This window comes from Phasianus colchicus, chromosome 6 (assembly GCF_987193195.1).
Source record: "Phasianus colchicus chromosome 6, bPhaCol1.hap1.1, whole genome shotgun sequence".
NCBI classification, from domain to species: Eukaryota; Metazoa; Chordata; class Aves; order Galliformes; family Phasianidae; genus Phasianus; species Phasianus colchicus.
In genome coordinates this window covers 47174081-47193992 of record NC_143441.1, presented here as the reverse complement: position 1 = coordinate 47193992, position 19912 = coordinate 47174081, and the positions used below count along the sequence as shown (strand labels likewise).

The window sequence follows — 19912 nt, the reverse complement described above, 5'->3', positions numbered from 1 at the left end:
TTTTCTGCCTCATTTAGTGTAAGCCCATGTACTGTTTAAGAATTCTCACTGTTAGAAATTCAAGTTTTGAGAGATCTGAGAACTTTAAGGCACCAGGCTTTTTTAATTGATCTTAAGCTAGGAGAAACACTCATGGGTAGGAGTGAAACATCCAGGGAACACATATCTACAAGATCACCTCCCTTTGTCAAGACTCATGGACACTTGTTTCAAGAGGATGCTCTAAGCTACCAAAAGAGAAACTGATTTTCTATTATCAAGAATGACCCCAGAATCATAGGCCAAGGCATGTCCTTTGTTCTTTGCCAGCTGCAATCCACAGTCACCATTAGGCAACCCAAATAAGACAGGGGTTTGGTAGAGAGTTAGGTAAAACGTTTTTCATTGAGTTACCTATTTTCCTATGGGATTTAGATTCACTAGTTCATTCACTAGAACTATCTCTAAGCATTACCTTACATTGGCTCACTAAATGGAGATTAAACCACTTCTTTACATTAATAGCATTACTCAACACAGCTCCAGTGAGAATGATTGGTATCTAAAAACACTTCCTGCAATTCACCAGGAGTTTGGGGAACCCAAAAGAAATGAGTGACTCACCCTACTGGCTCCAGGACCAACTGGTTTTTGTAATAAAGAGGAAAAGTTCATCTCTCTAATTGCAACGATGGAGCTCAAGCCTTTGGCCCAGGTGACCGCTGACAGCTGAGAAGTCAATGTGTGCAACATTCTCAAGTATCACATTGTTTTTTGTTGTTGTGCAAGTAGGCTTTCCATCGTTTAGCCCATAATACTAAGGATCTTGCACTCCATGTTATTATCTGATACGCAAGATGGTTCTGGGAACATTTTGAGATTAAGAATCTATTAAATGTTCTTCCTGACAGTGGAAGGCTGTAGTCTGAGTAGTACATTCCAGGCCAAGACTATTTCATGTGCTTATTTAAGCCAGAACTGGAACATCATTAAAAGGAGACCAAAAAAAAAATCCACCTCAAAAAACACTGATTGCGAAAATCAAGGAAATAAAGAAAGCCACAGCGTTCCACCACACTGCAGAACAGATTACCCATCTCTACAGCAGGCAGCTATTGCCATCTTTTGGCAAATAAGCTCTTCCCACAGAGCCAAGAGCCTAGCAGATGATGATTTACTGATTAAAAGCAAAAAAGAAAAGCTGAAAACAAAAATTTTCTGGAGAATGCAGTAATTTGCATCATTAAGCCACCCATTTTAGTCCTAAGTTATCTCAACAGGCTTAGAGCACCTGGAAACTTTAATTATTGCACGTGGAGCTCTATGTAAGATATCTTTCCACAAATTGACAGTCATGAAAAATATAAATTTGGGGGTTTTCAGAATCTCATCAGTGATTACAATTGCCAATTATATCTTCTCATTCTGTTTCAGCTAGGAAGTCCCCCACCCTCCAAGATCCTCCACTAGTGTAATGTGAAAGATATGACTGAAATAACACGGGGTTTTCATATTCAAAGTACAGCATTACAGGAGATAATACTTCATTTAACACTCAGGAAACATAACCCCCATTTCAAAAAGTGAACTGCAAGGAAAGGCAGACTGAAAGAAGAATACTCACTTGTAGCGTAGTGTCGAAAACAACAAGCTTAGAGCTTGTTGGAACAATGTCATAACACTTGTGTGACCTCATGAATCGCACATAAATGTCACTTTCCGATTCTTCAAGTGCTGTAAGTAAAAACATTTTGTTTTATTTAAAGAACCTTAAGAAAAAAAAAGTTAAAAGCATGCCAAATCAACTCAACACCGTTGCAGAAGGACATCCCTCAAGTAAAACTCAAATTCACACTTTCCAATCTAGACAGACAGATCGTAGTTCTGCACTTTGCATTTTGCTCATCTTTCCTTGCAAATTTAACAGCACAAAGTGCATTTTTCTCCCTTGCTGAGAAGGGATTTCAGTATGGAGCAGTTACAATTCCAGCATTTGGTTTTTAATAAATATTGAATAGGCATACTAAATACTTGAATTGCAATTACATACAAAGTACATATTGCAATTACATACTAAGTACAAATTGCAATTATGACAAAGCCAGTTTGAAATTTAAGTAGTGTCAGGCTTAACTAATTCAAGTTCCTTATATTAGAAAGACTCTGACTTCATTTCTGTCCAGTCTACTTTTTGGAGCCCTCTATTTCCTCAAGAGGCAGCAGGCAGGTTACACAATCACATCACTCTACCCAAACTACCTTACAAACCACATCACAAACATCACGCTGTCATTCATGACATCAGGATCCATTTGGGCTGGAATATTAGTCTGGTTGGTTTCTTCCCCTGTTAAATGTGTATGCCTGTAGCCAGGAGCCAGCATCTAGCCTATAGAAACTTAAATCTGCTTTGCCTGTGTCTGAATTTAGATGTATACACATGCAATCACTACACTTGCTGCAGTATGTTGTTAACTTTATTATTATTAATTATGCTCTCAAAACAATTCAGCCCTCTGTTATTCACAGCAGGTACCCAGAACTCAAAGTTAACATCTCTACCAGATAGCCTTTGAACTCTGTAACAATGTGCAGGAAGAACTTGGGCATACGTTACACTTTTTCAGAGTGAAAAAACCCCACAAACTGGAAATAGCTTCAAGGAACTTCGCATTAGGAAGCAATCAGCCTCAAAACTCCTTGTTTGATTTATTTGCTCAAACATAATTATCTACTGTTGGAGAAAATACTGCCAGAGTAGCTCAGCACAGTTTTTTGAGTCCAATTCTATAGAATCAAAGCTGAACCACCCCCTTAAACAGCTGCTCTAGCACACAGATGGTCTCTTCTACATACTAACCAAGCTCTTCATCTCCAGTTTCCACTACTCTTGGCAGGGATGGGGGGAAAGAGTTCATTCTCAACTGAAACCCAAGCAGTATGAAAAAGCACTTCCAGAGGAATACAGAAGAATTTAACTGTGAGGAAGCAGAAGAAACTCATTTGTTGGGTTCAACAAACAATGTTGAACAAGGCTGAGTTCAGCAACGTTTGCTCTACAGTCACAAATGCAATTCTTACAGTCCTTATTTACTTTCAGGTTTGTACACAATGAGAACCAGGCTTGGAGTGGTAAGCAAGTAAGACTGGGTGCTAACATGATCAGTAACCATTAGAGGGACAGTGCACTACCATGTCTTTCCATTGCACCACAAGAGCTGCAACAGTCAGTCCTACAGAGCAGCAAACTCTCTTCTGCCACTTCTAGTCTCCTGCTTCTTTCATTACATACCTTCTAACTGCTGTGGCAAGCAAGGCTGTAGTCCAGCAGTTGTGAAACCCACCAGAGACCAAGTTCCTTTCCCATGCTGACTGAAACAGAGGCTCTACACAACTTTTACTGCATACCCAGAAATGGCCATAGGCACAGGTGCCCAGGGAAATTCTGTTCTCATCCTGAAGCTGGACTTCCTACTGATCCTGTTGTCTTAAGAATGTTATTTTCTATACAAATAAGCACAGTACAGGTAGTAAGAAGCATAGGAAGACATCAGAAAATTGATGAACTGCAAAATGATCAACTATTTTTAGCTGAAGAAAATCTTAAGCAGAGTATATCTTTGCTCAACACAATTAAACCAACGGTTATGCAAATGTAATATATTCCTATAGCAAGTGCAGTAATTGCACTTAGATTTGTAGTGACACACACTGCCAGGCTCAAACAGTTGAGGCTGCTAATGGCAGCAACATTAAGAACGCTGCATGGAGCAGCACGGTAAGGATCTGCCTATAAAACCTCCTCTCACATAACACACACTCCTACTCTCCAAATACATGCTGTCAACCAGACCTCAAATCACCATCACCCACTTAGCAGCACCTGCCCGATGCCACACACCCTGCCTTCCCCTGTTTTGCCTTCCAGTTCAGACATCTGAATTAGGCAAATCACTTCAGGCATCACAAAGAAATCAGTTCCCTCACCGAGGAGGGAAGGTTAGTCAGAAGTCTTCAAACACACAGCAGCTACGTGCGAGTGTTGTGTTTAAGACTCAGAAATAGCTAGGGAACCAGAATCTCAACAAGGATCCAACTGTCCAGCTAGAACTGAGGTTTACTTCTACCGAAGATCCCTATGCTATAGTAGAGTATAATGCCCTGCTGTATTAGCTACCAACACACAGAACATAAGCAGAACAGATCTACCTCATATGTTCTAAATTGATCCATCAAGTGTCTACTGGAAAGTATATTCCAAGACCTTACAAACACTTCAGCTAGCTGGGATTACTTACAGTTGCCTTAGGTCAATGTCTTTGTACACATACTGGATGTGAGTTATCAGCCTATGCAGCTGCTCAAAGGAGAGAAGGTCTCAAACTGAAGACCTGGTACACCTTGTGAGCACACTTACACACCCACCCTTCCTGCACAGCACAGGCAGACAGGGCACAGCCTTCTTACATTTCCTCTAACCTTCAAGAGGACAGACCTACAGTTTGTTTATATACAACCACCATCACGCTGCAAATGCAAACAATCAAATACAGGTACCCTAATCTCCATTAAGATATTTCTAATCTATTACCTGCTTATCTTCTAGGTCTGGCTTAATTTGTTTTTTGTTAAATGCCCATTCTTTGCAGCTTTTAAGCTACTGCAACCTTACCCAGTATCTGCAGAGCAGTACTCCCTTCAGACAGACAAGAGCAACTGCTTTCCTACTTAGATTTAAAACCTCACATCTTCTCTGCATAGAAGACCAACAAGCAGCACTCTGTGCATTCGCTGGCTATTCTTTCCTTTCACCACAAATCAGTGATATACTCAGATGCAGATGGCACAGTGATGCATACTACATATACAAGAGGCAATACAGAATCTCTGCTCCTGCCTGATGTGACTGAGGTATCCAGAATTAGATTTGCATAAGGAGCCTCATTTGCAGAAGCATCCTTACAGTAATGGATGCCCCAAGTTGTATCACACCACAGGACTACATGCTACAGTAATTTTGAGAACAAGATCTTAAGTGCTTCTCCTTGGAAGCTGAACTAAATTGTAGCAGTGCCAAGCACAGACTGTCTTTGCCGTCCCTTTCAATTTTCTTCCTTCCCCCTTGGTCAGATGGTTGATGCATGCCTCTCATGCTGATTCTGTAACAACTCCTGCATTAAGTGTGAAGATGGAATGGCACCAGACAATTACAGTTACCCTGGCATTGCAAAGGCAGTTGGAGGGAAGCCTTGGGGAAATACATCTGTTGGAACTCAGCTTACGTTTATAGCACGAGTCAGGATGCTGCCTCCAGCCAAACAGCAGCTTCCTACAGTTCATTATCTGAATGTTACTTGCTCACAGATATTCCCAGCAGGAGCCATCTCAAACTAGAGCAGGGACTGGGAAAAGAGTGCACTATGACTGATTGTGCATTTCCATCTTGTGTTCCTTCATGAAAGCCTATTTCTTGCAAGATAACTTTCTCATAAATCTTCAGGTGGACTTTCTCCATGTGCACTCCTTCCCCAGAAGTCACAGGCAAAGGCAGAAGAGCCCAAATCCCCAGCCCTCCCTTCTGCAACTCCTGATAAGCAGAGCAGAAGTAGAAGCCACCTGAAAGGAAACAGACTTTTGGAAAATTAAAGCACCTGAGGTCAACTGATTGAGCCCTGCCATAAAGCTTCTTTTAAGTTCAAGCATCTCTGTCTCATCATTTTAATTATTCTTACAGATAAAGACCCTTTAAAGCATAAAAGATCCATCCATGTATCTTTCCCAACACACTCCCCTACCATGGGTACTTCAGTGCAAGTTATTTTCACTCCCTTCTTCTCTTCCACTCCACTACAACATCAGACATGGTTTTTGTTTGTTTTTTTTTTTAAAAAGGTTAGCTGTTATTCAGAAAAACGTGGATAAACTATTGAGCAACACTGACTCAGAGATTGCAGTGAACCTGGTATTAAGTTTAACCCTCTATTTAGAGGGAGAATGTAGAGCTAGCACCTGAATACCCATATATGAAAGGGAAACTTCCACAGCATTCCTGAAGCCATTCTTCAGGTCTTCTGTATAGATACCTTCAGTTCTACTCACACCTTTATCACCACACACTTTCCTACTGCAGCTTCCCCCTCAGAATTCTTCTCTTTGGAATGCCTTGGAGAAGAAATGCCTGCAGATGGAGAACAGGGACGTTCAGTAGCACATATGGTCAACACGTACTGAAAAGCCTCCAAATGCTGTCATAGAATCCTACAGGAAGTTTCTCAGAGGTGTTTACTGCAAACCACAGAGAGCCTTTTCCTGTGGTCCATCACGTCTGATTTGCCCAACAATGAGATCCTAGACCACACGTGTCTTCCACCTTCAACAATACAACATAACATCTTAAAACAAAACCAACACCTACATTACAGATATATTGCACTCCTTAATTCTGCACTGGTATCCAGTCACACCAAGTTTAACAAGTGATTTCAGGAGCATCTGAAAGGAGGGCATCGCATCCCATGCAAACTGTTTCCTCTCATCTTTCAACCACATCACAGCAGCTGGAGGAACACTCCCTGGAGCAGCCCTGCTCCTCACCATTAGATGAAGTTTATCGATACAATTAAGCTGATAAGCTTTACTAAAAGGTGTTAACAAAGTCACCCTCCTATTCCTTAACCAGCTAAGGTAATTAAATACTTGGTTAACAGAAGTTTACAGTAATCTGTATAAGAACTATAGGTAAGAACTAGAGGTCTCACAGTGAAAACAGCAACTGGAGAGTTGTTTGTGTACAACAAATGGATTTTGTAACAGTACAAAGCAGTAAGAGGGCATGGCTTCAGTCTGCTGAGCTGACTGCTCCAGAGCCAGGCGCCCTGAAAACAGCAGACAAGAAACAAGACACCAGAAGCAGAATCAGTGTCAGACTCAGCAGGAAAAGAATACTGACTTAGCATAAGAATGACGAGCACAGAACAAGAAGTGGTGTTTGACTGTATCATTTGATTTACGTTCGTTCATGAGGAAGCTGTTCTCAGAATAAAACAAAAACAAAATCCACAACAACCAAACACTGCCAAAAAGATCATCTGACTGAGGACGTGGGTGTTAAAACCTAGTGGTAACAAAGAATGGAAAAGGTGGAAAGAGATGGTTACAAAGATGCCTATTGTAAGTGGCAGGAGATAAATCATTACATTTTTAGAACCGGCTTGGAACAGCTTTGCTGCTAACAGAGCATGCAAGCAAAGGACCAGCTGTGATCATAGGAGAAGTGATTTAGTCTGCTATACAGAAAGCAATGGATTGTTCCACGACAAGCCAGAAGGATTTCAAACAAGGAAACAGAAGAAGAGGATGCAAAGAAAGAAACAAGTAGTCTTTTCTTTTTGAAAGCTGCAGAGAAATTGAAGATCTCCTGGCAGACCACACAGCAAACTTCCAGAGCAGCATTATTCATGCAGACACAGGCTACATGACACACAAGCTGCAGATTGGATGCTTCCCATCCTGGTGTAAAAGAATGCATGAGCTGGCAGCTGAGGAAAGATCACATTAAGTTCACAGATGTAAGACACTCAGATGCAATGCGATAGGAAGTGCATCTACAGATCAGTATCAGCAGTCTCAGCGATTCAAGATGAATTCTTCATTACAATGAGAATACAGAACTTCTGACAGGAGGAGGATTTGAGAAAGCAGGAGCACGCACAGGTACTATTAGAAAGCCTAAACTGTGCCCTCTTAACACGGGTCATCCAACAAATGGAGGTTCTGGAAATACATGAGACGAGAGGAAAAGAATAGGTACATGGACAGGTTAAGAACTACATGTAGAATAGTAAGTTTTCCACATCTTGAAATAAAGACTTCTCTTAAGGCATTTGAAAAAGAATTAGGACTTCTTGTATCTACTCCTTTTGGCACATAAGCCTGCCTTTTAAATAACAGAATGGCCTGGGTTGAAAAGGACCACGATGATCATCTAGTTTCAACTCCCTTACTATGTGCAGGGTCACCAACCACCAGACCAGGCTGCCCAGAGCCACATCCAGCCTGGCCTTGAATGCCTCCTAGTATCTAACCTAAACCTCCCCTGTCTCAGTTTAAAACCATTCCCAATTCTAGTTTGTGCACCTACTACATCCTCCAGATCACTAAGGTAATTCAGATGCTGTTTCCCCTTGTCACAAGGGGCTGCTCAATGCAGAGACAAGGTTATCACACATGTAGACAGGAGAAACCCCAGCTACAGAGCTAGTTGCCATACTGCTTTAGTCTCTAAGTTAGTAACAAAGGGCTTTTGGCAGTCGTTTGATGCTTCACAGGGAAAACATTGCAAAAAGACTCAGAGAATCAAGGTTTCCTTTAATTCAAGGTTCTAATCAGCAATCTCAGAAACAGAACCAGAAGATGCTTCCAGGAATTTGCAAGAAGATTTAGAAATGGTGACCAGAATTTAAAATTTATCTTCCGAATGAATTCACAAATGGCTTAGAGTTAGTGGTGTCTTTCAAAGAATACCAGAACTGAAAAAAAAAAAAAGTGCTTGGTCAGATGAGCACAAATCAAGTAAGTGACCAAATAACAGATCCACTCAGAAAGAACTATCCTACTGCTATTCATATATGAAACTGCAAGCAGGGAAAAGGCACCGTGTGCTTAACCAGAACAAACCAAACAAAAACAAACAGAAACTCACTGCAGCTGTCACAGAACCATTAACTCACTCCAGAAGCTGGTTAAATAGAACAAAGCAACCCTGGGATTTTGTATAGTCTCCTCCTCCTAAGATCCTAAACATAGAATGAGACAAACATCAGCAGCTGCCTTAGTACAGAACAGAAGTGCTATCAGTCCTTAAGACAGCTTCACTTTTCTGGTTCAGAGGCTTAAATGTCTCTGCTTCTCCAAACCTAGTAATAGCTAAGACATTTAAGAGAAAAGTACTGCAAATAAGTGCCTGGAAAAAAAGCAAGATTCAGAGCTTGGTTTCAGCCTACCTTGCTGTTATCACACACTTCACAATCCTGCACTGAGTTCTCTTTCTAAGCTTTGGAGTAAAGGATGTCCTAGTGAGCAGCCTGGGAAGTCAGCACTTCATTTATCCCTCTGCTCTCTGCTGGCAGGCTGCATATGCAAATAATGCGAGATCTGAGGCAGACAGAAAGCAACAAGCAGCTTAAGAAACTTCACATTCCAGAGCTAATCATAACAACTCCGAAGCTTCTTGTCCAGGCAGGCAGAGAAACTTACTTGCTTACAAGCAAAAGCTGCATTGTTTGTGAGCCACCTGAAGTTTAACTGTGCACCTCTGGAATAGTCCACTGTCACTTAGACCAAGGTCAGGCCAAAGCTAAGGGTTTGTACTTCAACTACAGCCAAATGACTGTGCTTTTGTGAACAGAGGCAGCAACATCAGCCTACAGCCTAATAATTAAGTTCTTCCCTTGACAACAGGTAGTATGGTCCTTCCCTAAGCATCCCAAACAAGGATCTAATTTAAGGCACTGCCAGTTTGGAATGCGAACACTCAGTCTGAGATTGAGAGATGCCAGCCACAACCCAAGAAACCAAAGATGGTATTAAGCCTCTGAATATTAACATCAGGAACTGTACGCTGGAGAGCAGAATTCAAGCAAGATTCAAGGCATGTGATAGATGAAGGAATAAAGCAGCCTGTATCCTGAGAAATGCTATCTATACAGGAGGACTGGTAAAAAAAAACACCTTGACTTCATGGCAGTTTCTTTAAAGCAAGCACTAATCCTACTACACACAGTCTGCAGGCACTTCAGAACAGAGATACACATTTACTGTTAAGAGTTAAAGGGCACAGCTTAACCAAAGCATTGTCCACAAGACAAAGACCTTTAAAATGCATCCACCACCCAAGAGACAACTATATATTCTTATTGAATACAGCAAGAATCTAATCTGCAGGAGACCTTTCACTAAAAACTAACAATGTAAACTGAAAGCATAAAATGCTTTAAAGGAAGAAAAAAACTTCCATGTGCAAGCCTAAGGACTTCAGGCCATTATCTGCTATAGAAACAGCTTTGTCAGGTCCAATAGAATGTGTCATAAGGAAGCACTTCAGGTATTTCCCAACTTAGCTTTTTGACTGCTGGTCCCAAATCTAGAATGACTACTGACAAGGCCCTAGCTTGAAGCTTTGAATCATTCAGAATTAATATTCTCATTTCTCTGTAGTTTCTCCTTACACATTTCTTCTCATTCCCTCCCTCTGCATGACAACCTTTTCTAAATAGCCATTATTGCTATATCTTCTGATTTAACAATCTGTATGCACACTTCAATAGATTATGAAGTCTTTTGGCTTCAACACACCACTTCAAAGACTTACCTAGCAGTATGTACAGATTGGAGCTATGCAGAGAACTGAAGATCCAACACACACCAATATGGCACACTTAAGGAAGCTTTCTGGAACCTGGTTCAGAAGTTGTACTGATTGTTCTCTTCATCACATATTACTGCAAACAGACCCCAAACTGATCTGAACTCAAATGACGGCCATACAATGCAAAGCTTTTTGTTTAATTGGTTGTTTATTATCATTAAATATATCCAATATCTGAACTAAACACAGAGAAAAGCACAGTAATCTTGTCTAAAAACAAATAAAAGCAAACATGCCTCTGAAAAAACTGTAATAAGTGTCTGAAAGCTGCTTTAAGGCAAAACTGAGGATTGCCATCTGATCTCTGCTATAGTCAGAATTCACAGAAGTCTAGCTATCAGTAGAATTCTTCACCAAATTGCTTTACATTAAACAGCAAAATCCACGTCAAGTTCAGCACCTAAAAAACAAGTCAGGCTTATCTGAATAGCAGTCAGAACTACCACGAGAATAACCACATCACAGTCAGAAACACAGTCAGACATGAGCGACTCCTTCAAGGATTGAGTTATTTAGGCTTCCCAAAGCTCTGTCTTGATGCCAAACAAGACTAGATGCCAAATGTCAAATTCAGCTCTGCCCTAACATAGTTATGTTTGTATTCCATTGATTGGATGATACATGAATATCAGACACGGTGTAACTCCTCCACGGGCAGATTTTCTCCTAAACTCCCTGCCCTTCCTGTGTCAGTCTTTTATACTCCAAGCAGGGCCCCAGTAGAGCCCACTGCATGCATCTGTAGCCAAACAGCCTCAGTACAGAGAGGCATGCTTTGTTTCAAGGAGCAAGAACTGCTAAGAAAAACAGTACCCCAAGTGCTGTATTTCCTCTGGAAACAGTGCATTTCTTGACATATTCTGGACTTGCCTGCTTCCCAACACCCTGCTAAGTTCTGGAAGCATTCAGATTAGTAAAGTAACTGTAGATAACTTGCAGCAAGTTCCTAACAGAACTTCGGCTGCTTTGAGCGACCTCACTTGAAGTCAGGCCCCACAAACAAATACTTGTAAACATCTGGCCTCAAGTTATCCAAAACACAGCGTGCTTTACGGAGAATCCTATCTTAAATGGCAGTCATATCTGTTGCAGGTGATTAGGAAGCAGAAGCATCTCAGGATTATTTAGCAATAATTACATCGAGCCAACTCATGCAGATATTCCACTGTTCCTCTTACTACACTGGCATTATTTCAGTTCAAATCGAGTCCCATTCATCCAATACCCAGCCTTTCCCAAAGGCACTAAATTTTCCAAGAGCACCGACTTGACCACGAAAATCAAATTTAGCAGCTGAGGTTACTGGACTACCAACACAACAACATGATTTCACCCATACTGTCATCCCTTCACAGGCACCACAGATTCAGGTATTTCAGACCACCACCTGGGATGTTTATCAAGGAAAAGGCAACAGTCACCCTGCTCCACCACACTGCTGCACGCCAAAGCAGACGCAAGCAAGAGACACCATCATGTAGTCATCTCTAAGGCAACACTGATACTGTTATATCTGCTATTTCTACCATTACTTACTGAAGCAGCCAACTGCCAACTCAGCATCTGCAAATCAACATGCTAGGGTGTTCTCAGGGCACCTGGAAGGAAGTGGAGATTATACTGTTCAAAGTCTTGGACCTCACATCTAGCAGTGGTTTACTAACCTGCTGGCAGCTAATCATGGCTTTCCCTAGGAAGACTATGCCTGCACATCGTGCAGGTGCAATAATACCAAGACAAATAAGCTCCAGCACTTCCTGTAAAGTTCTGTTCTCAGTTGCTTGCATCTTGGCTAAATAATTATAAGGACTCACTGCTGCCACAACAGGCCTTTTTCCTACCACTGTTTCTAGGAAGTCCCAGACAGAACAGTTCCACCGTTTCCAGGAATGGATTAGGGGAAAGAAAAAAAAAAAAGTGTTTTGGCAAGCTTAATTTTTATGCAAGCTTTTTCTCCTCTACTCTCAAGGCCAAAAGCAGAGGTTTTTAAAGCATCTCCTGTATAACAAGGCTGCATCTTCTGCTCTACTCAAACATCTTTTGCAAAGGTAATAACACTTGACATGTTTGTTTCCTGACAAAGACTGGTTAGGACTTCACATGCTGCTATGAGTTGGTTATTTCCTACTCAACTCCAAGTGAGGTTTTCTCATTGTGAAACTAAGCAGTACAATCAGAGCTGCCTCTTTTGTAGGAACAGAAAGAATTCGGTCTAGATGGAGCTGGCAAGCACTGGGCTGATAGAAAGAGCCATATACAGTACTTGCAAAGGTGAAAGATCCTCGTCTAAGATGACAAACTTCCAAAAGTTTATTTTATGCTTCTCCAAGTGAGGCTTCATGCATAAAATTATAGGTAAAAATAAAAAGTAGAATTTCCATCCTTGAACTCTGAAGATGAATATTTCTTTGGGAATACTTCCACGATGTGACTACATAGCAAAGTGGCAGACAAAGGACACGAGGTTGCCCAGGACAGCATAGCACTTGATCGTAACTTCCTGCATGAACTACTGAAGCTAACTTATCTGGAATATTCAAAAGTTCATTCTTTAACCCCTCTTGACAGTTTTGTCACAGGAAAGCTCAAAATCCTCTCGATATTCTTTGCTGCAAAGTGACAAAAAATAAAAGCTGAGTAAATTTGGTAGGAACAGATGCAAGTATTCAGTATTACATCAAATCAGGTATCCAGAGGAAAAAAGGCACCAAATAACACATTTTTTCTCCCTTCTCACTTGCTGTTATGCCTTAAATATTATAACACAAATGGACTCTAAAGAAGAAATAGAAAATGATTCTCATTTAGGACCATATAGAGTCCATTAATCCCAATTATCCTCTCCACATAATAATTTCTTGTTATGCCCACCCACTGTTCTAACAACCACATGATTTGCATTTATTAAAAGCAAATCACAGCTGCAAAAGAACACTGCATCTCTGGTACTTTGTTAGTAATACTAAATAGTAATACTAAATACCATAAAGCTGTAGTTTAGTTATCCTTAGCATTTCCTAAACTGATTTGCTAACCAGATTCTGATTCTTAAAATCTAGCATGCACGTTAACGTGCATTTTCTTACCAACTTCTTGCAACTATTTTTGGCACACAGTGACATACTGTCATACCTTGGTTCAGATACTCATTTGCCAGTGGGAGGCTGGCAGATAGGAAATGCTCAGCAAGAAGCCACTTCCCAGAAAATCTGCAGAGTGGAGAAGGAATGACTTCAGACACAACAATTAGTTGAGAGGGGATGCAATTACTGGTGAAAGTTTATTTCAAGAGATAGCCAATTAACAAGCATATGACAGGAGAGATGAAGACAGTGAGAGGAAGACCAGGGCATCACCACGAGCAATTCCACTCTAACACAAACTGTTCATCAAATAACTAAGTACTACTTCGTGTAAGGAAGCACAGCATTCAAGAATGAGCACACAGTTCCATGATGCTGAAGCTATGACTGCTGCCTGCAGTTTGCAGAGTTCTTTTTTCCAGACTAGGAATTGAGCACACGTACAAGAGAACCACGCAATTAACTTCTGCCTTTGCAAAGACTCCCTGAGTTAACTGCATGCATTTTTTTCTGGCATCTGCTAAGTGCTGCTTTATCAGTAGCTGCTAGAGAAGAAAAACGAGAACGTGGAGATGTGCAAAGTGTTGAACCTAGGGAGAAACAACCCCAGGTATAAGGACAAGCTGGGAGATACCCAGCTGGAAAGCTGCTGGACAGCAAAGGGCCTGAGGTTCTGGCAGAAATCAGCTGAACACAAGCCAGCCATGTGCCCTTGCCACCAGGAAAGCCAACATCATCCTGGGCTGCATTAGGCAAAGTAACAGCAGCAGCACAAGGAGTTGTATCCTTCTCTCTACTCAGGGCTGGTAAGGACACACATGGAGTGAGGCATCCAGTTCTGGGTCCCTCAAATACAAGAGATGTGGACATACTGGAGAGTCAGAAGAAGGGCCACGGAGGTGATGAAGGGACTGGAGAGCCAAAGAGAGCAAGGACTGCTCAGCCCAGAGACAAAGAGGCTCAGCAGAACCTGAAAGAGATCTGAAGAAGATGGAGCTAAGCTTGGTGCCAGGACAGGAGGCAATGAATGTGAACTGCAAAACAGGAGGTTCCCTTTGAACACCAAGAGTTGCTTATTTTAGCAACTAAGCACTGGCCCAGAACAAGCAAACCCACAGCATGGATAACAGACTCACGAAAGGTCTCACAGCACTAAACCTATTCCAGAATACAAGAAACTCCACTGCCTCCCACAGATAACTTCAGTACCTCTTGAGAAGATGTAGGTAGGTCACCCCCATCCAAGGAACACTGAGCAGAATGAGTTCAGAGCATCTCATGTATTAATAAAGTTTTCTGTTTGAACAGAAAAATCTTCCAGTTCAAAGGTACTCTGGGCTTCTTACACAAGTTTTTAAGTTTTTCTACTCTGGTTATTTTGGGGAAAAAGCTCTTTATGGAGTTCCAAATAAGTCAAATATCCACAAGCCTATCTAGTCCTTCTCCTCAGCACCTGTCCCATCTCAGCTGTAGTGCAGCTGCTCTGTTAACCACCATCTCAGAGATGAGAATTTACTCTTGTACATACCATAAGAGCAGTATTATTATTTAGCCAATAATAATAATAAGCAAGGTAGTGATCAGCCAGTAAGTCACAGCGATCCCATGGAGCCCTGTCACATACATAACCAAACGTGCTTTACACACAAAGAAAAAGACAACGGTCAGCACTGATTTCAGGGACAAAAGCATCATGTGTAGCACTGCCCACATTAATTAGGTATGAAACGTGGAGGAAAGAAAAAAATCCCCTTTTATTTAGAAGCCATCTCATCATGCTGGACTCGACATATTTCCTTACATTGCCACTTATGCTATAAATCTTCCCTGTATCGCTTTTTCCAATGTAACTCTCTTAATTAGAATCTAAATTAAATGAATGCCTTCTGTGCTTTCACATCCTCATTTGTGTAACCTCCGAGGAGAATGACAAGCAGAAATCCATTCCCAGCATACTGGATGGCATTCAGTGAACAGATTGAGCCTCACTTTGCAGCTTTTCTTTTTTTTTTTTTTAATTAACCTCTATGTTTCAAGAGAGCTGGAGCATAATTTGATACACGAGATAACAATCAACTGACATAGAAACTGGAAAGAGGAAATACTCAAAAGCAAAGGCAAAACAAGTTTCATGTTTCTAGTTCACCTTTCAATGTAGGTATTGCTGGAGAAAGTTCACTTGGAGTTGGACAAAAGATCAGACTGTGGTTGCATACACTTAATTAAATCTTATCAAGATTTCAAAGCTGTTTCTCAACTTCTGAGCACTACTTGTCATCCAGCAAGAAGAAATTATCACTATCAGATGCCACTGTACTCCCCCACCCCCAATATTAGCACAAGCTACAGCAACTGGTGCAAAAATTTAGGTCATAAAACACGCACTGCAAGTAAGCCGCTGCATTTCCGCCTGCATCTCAACGCGCTGTGACTCTCCTTCTCCAGGCCTCCTCACATAGAGCCATCCCCAGTTCCACGCTCAGTTCCATGTACATCTTGCCTTCCATTCCCTCTCCGGGCACAGAATGAGGTTTGCACTGATGCCAGCTGACAGCTACCTTTCCAAGTTCCCACGCGATGTGAAGCGGGCACAGGGTGCCACCAGGCACTGCCTTTTGACAGATCCCCAACCCCTCTCACTCCTCCACCTCCAGTGCCCCCAGACAAAGCCTTCCTTTGGAAGCCAACTGAATTTCCAAAGCAAATCAGCAGCAGCCACCAAACTCCCTCACGTTACCCCACTGCAGTGTTCTCAGAGACGTACAGATGCCCACCCTGACCCCTCACAGTAATGCATGCTAACGTTGAAGAGGTAAAGGTGTTTCAAAACTGAGTTTTTTTCTGTTATTTCTTCCTGCCTGCCACGCTTTGCAGACACACCGGCATCTGAAGGGCTTACGAAGGTTTAACTGTTATTGAGTCAGCAGCTTTTAAGAGCCACTACTTACGGTAGCCAGGTTAAAAAATACACATTGAAAAATAAAATCAGTAACTTGAGTTCTTCCTAAGCACAACAGGAAGGTCCAGCTGCAAGTATGCGAGCAGCGCCACAAGGGAGCTACAGGTTAGCAACAAATGCTCACACTGAATCACGCTCAGGACTCAGTATTGCGTTACGGATCCAACTTTGCAACGACTCCTAAAGAAAAGAAAAAGAGGGAAAAAAAACCAAAAACAAAACCTGAACCCTCATAGAATTCAATTGCCAGGAGTTTCCTTCCTCCATGCACAAGAAGCCCAGGATCGAGGTGTTACCTCTCCACAACGCTGCTAACCACCAAGGCGGCTTATTAGCATAGCAGCCCGGCTATTTACCTCCACAGCGTGACTCAGCCTACTATTTTCAAAGTTTTCCTTAAATATTCGTCCTACATTCCGCAACGGCAGTCAGCAGCTAGAAGACAACGCATTCCTATGAAGTTCGGGCCGCCTCGCAGCTCTGAGCGTACAGATGGGCTCCGAGCTCGCCGAAAGACGAAAGCTGGGGATACTTTGCTGGACGCAATGAGGAGGGGAAGGCGGGCAGCGCTCCGGCCGAGTTCCGCAGCCAGCAGCGGCAGGAAGAGCCGGCGCGCAGCCTCACGGAGTCGGGCCACGGCTGGCAGCGCCTATATTTGGTATCGCGGAGCGTTTCGCGGGGATGGGGCACGGCGGGGAGGCTGCACCCCCTAAAGCGGCGCCGGGGCCGCAGGTGAAGGCGGGCGGCCCGTCGCTACGGAGCGCTCCGTGCCGGAACAGCCCCACCGCCCCCGGCCCGGCCGCACGCGTGGCGCCCCGGGGACAAAAGGCTGCGGCCCCGCGGACCGCTCGGCAGCGTTCGCCCCTTCCCTCCTCCCCCACCCCGGCCGTCCAACGCTCGCGTTTGTGGTTTTTTTTTTTTTTTTTTTACCTTCATCTTCGAGCTCGAGTTTCTCCAGCATCCCTTCGGAGGCGGCCGGGAGCTGAGAGGGAGCCGGAGCCGCTGCCGCCGCCTGCGGGAGGGAAGAGAGGAGAAGGGGACGTGATGAGCATCCAGGCGCCGACTCAGCGGCCCCGCGGCGGCATCGGGGAGCGGCGGCGGCGAGAGCGAGTCGGGCACGGCTGCCCCTCGGCCTCCCGCACACGCCCGGCTCGCTGCGCGCCGCTCTTACACACACCCAGGGGGAGGAACCGGGACTCGCCCTTCCTTCCCCCACCCCCCTCCTCTCGGCGGCCCATTAACCCCGCGGCCGCCGGGCTCCCACCGGCAGAGCCGCCCGGAGGCGCCGGCGCGGCCCCGGGCGCAGCGAGCGGCGGTCGGACGCGCGGGGGAAGCGGGGGCCGCCCGCGGGGCAGCGCTGCCAGCCGCGTCTTTCGGCCGCGTCTCCCCCGCGCCCCCCCTCCCCCTCCCCCTCCCGCGGGGGAATGGTACGTTCCGTTTTGCTGCAGTCGGAGCCGCCGGGCAGCGGCGAGAGGGAAAGGGAACTACCACTGCGGAGCGCGGCGGGGAGGGCGAAGCGGAGGAGAGGGAGGTTTGGCCGCAGCGCCGATCTAAGCGCTCCGCCCGGCCAGCCGCCTCCCGCAGCCCATCCCGCGGCTCGGACGAGCGGCCGGCTGCGCCGGGTGAGGGTGGTGCGAGAGGGGGCGGGGAGCAGGACAGCCCTCGGCTCCCCCCGCGGGGCGGCGGTGGTACGGCCCCGCGCGCTCACCTGCGGGCAGGCGGGCGGCACCACTGCGCCGCGGGGGGGGGGGGCGGGGGGTTCCCCCGGCGGGCGCTCCCCGAGCGGGGGCAGCCGGCGTCCCGCGCACCGCCCTCTATTGCGGCTATGAGGAGGAGGCGGCGCCCAGCCCGGCCGTCAGCGTGCGAGGGCGGGAGTGCGCCAGGGGCTGTGTGAGGAGCGTTGTTGTGCTGAAGGTCACGCGTTAAAACCGAACCGAACCGTTTGGGGTTTTCATCAGATAGAATTTTAACGATAGTCTGCTTCTCTCTAGGGGTATTCAATGCACAGGCTGGGAAGGTGGCAATATCCTGCTCTTTGCCATAGAGACCCTTTGGAAATACAATCCTAGAGCTTTTCGCTTCTACTCAGGTCACTCTGAAAGTAATTCCTCCTATTTATTTCCGTGGCATCTTCAACCGATACAAAGAGCACAACAACACTGTTTGGTAGAGCAAATTCTCAGCTGCAAAGCACTATTTTTTAACATAGGCACCACCATTTAGCTATGCTTTTTTTTGCCAGCGATGAACACAAGCCTGCATGCTACACTCATACAAACTGCATGGCCACCCAGAACACAGCTTGTATTCGCATCACCCAGCACCTCACTGTGCTCACATTCACTGCTTGGTCTCCATAACCATTCAGCAAGCATCAGTGAATGCCGATGGCTGCCATTGTTTTTTCTGCATGGAGGAATTCAGTGGCATCCCTTTGCTCTGCAGGCACTCCCATATCAAACACCATTCTGTCAGACTGCCCCTCTGCTGTCGTCTGTCGCACAGCAGCAAAACGTAATGGAATGTTTAGCAGAAAGGTTCAATCTCTACTGCCATCCCACCAACGTTCACCTCTGAGATCGTAGGCCGATATCACAAAATAGGAGGCATTACTTTCGGAGCAGCCCTTGTAGTTATGCTTTTAAAAGACATCCAGAATTTCAATACGTATCCTATCTGACCACTATCACAGAAGGTCTGGAGGCAATTCCTATTAATCCATAGCATCTTTAGTCTATTTTGGAAGTGTTTTGGAAGCTTTTAATGATCTCTGGGAGCTATTTTTAAAAGCTCTAAATAACTATATTCCATGCCATTCCGCTTGACACTGCTGAGTTTTTATGTACTTTGCTAAACGCAAGAGAGAAATAAAATGATGCCTGATTGGAAATAACTGTCCTGATTTTGTTTCTTGCTTAAAACAACAGGTATTTCCTCCATATTGTCATCTCCGAAGCACTAGACACGAGGAAATGCAATTCCAAGGTTAGTTGTAGGTGGAGGTGACACTGAGTCTTGAAAGGCACACACACTGCATTTCAGTGCTGTGAAACAGGGATGTGTTTATAGTAAGCCAGGTAAGCTCATGTAATACAATGAGCCCCACTGCACTGGGAACCTCAGAGCTTAATGCAAGATCAGGGCTTTACAGTGGCTGAAACTACATCCAGATGATGAGTTTTATGAGAAAGTCAAGATAATTTAAAGGTGGTGATTAAATATATAACAGGGATTTGTAATGTAAACTTCATGCTGTTACATTCACATTGCTCAAAAAAAAAAACCAAAAAAACAAACCCAAAACAAACAAACAACAAAAACAACCAAAGCACCAGCAAAGCAAATTGAGAAATAAAGGCTGAAATTCCATCCCCTATTCTGCCTCAATTTTACAATTTATTTGAACCAATCCTAAAACAAACTGCTGTTAATGGTGTTCATTCTGCTCATCGCTTTGCATTCTAG

At 44.0% G+C, this 19912-nt stretch overlaps 1 protein-coding gene across 7 annotated transcripts in view; it reads right to left on the bottom strand.

Annotated features, from left to right (window-relative positions):
- The window catches only part of PRKAG2 (protein kinase AMP-activated non-catalytic subunit gamma 2), a 189874-nt gene that overhangs the window by 26885 nt on the left and 143077 nt on the right, over positions 1-19912 (bottom strand). For 6 of the 7 annotated variants that reach the window (XM_031607884.2, XM_090143168.1, XM_090143167.1 and 3 more), the window contains 2 exons: positions 17378-17459; positions 1604-1713 (listed from right to left, as the gene is read on the bottom strand). In XM_031607884.2, the coding sequence (XP_031463744.1) occupies positions 1604-1713; positions 17378-17459 (192 nt within the window). Of the gene's footprint in view, positions 1-1603; positions 1714-6062; positions 6676-17377; positions 17460-19912 lie in introns of those variants that run through there. The other variant, XM_090143172.1, reaches the window with a different exon arrangement.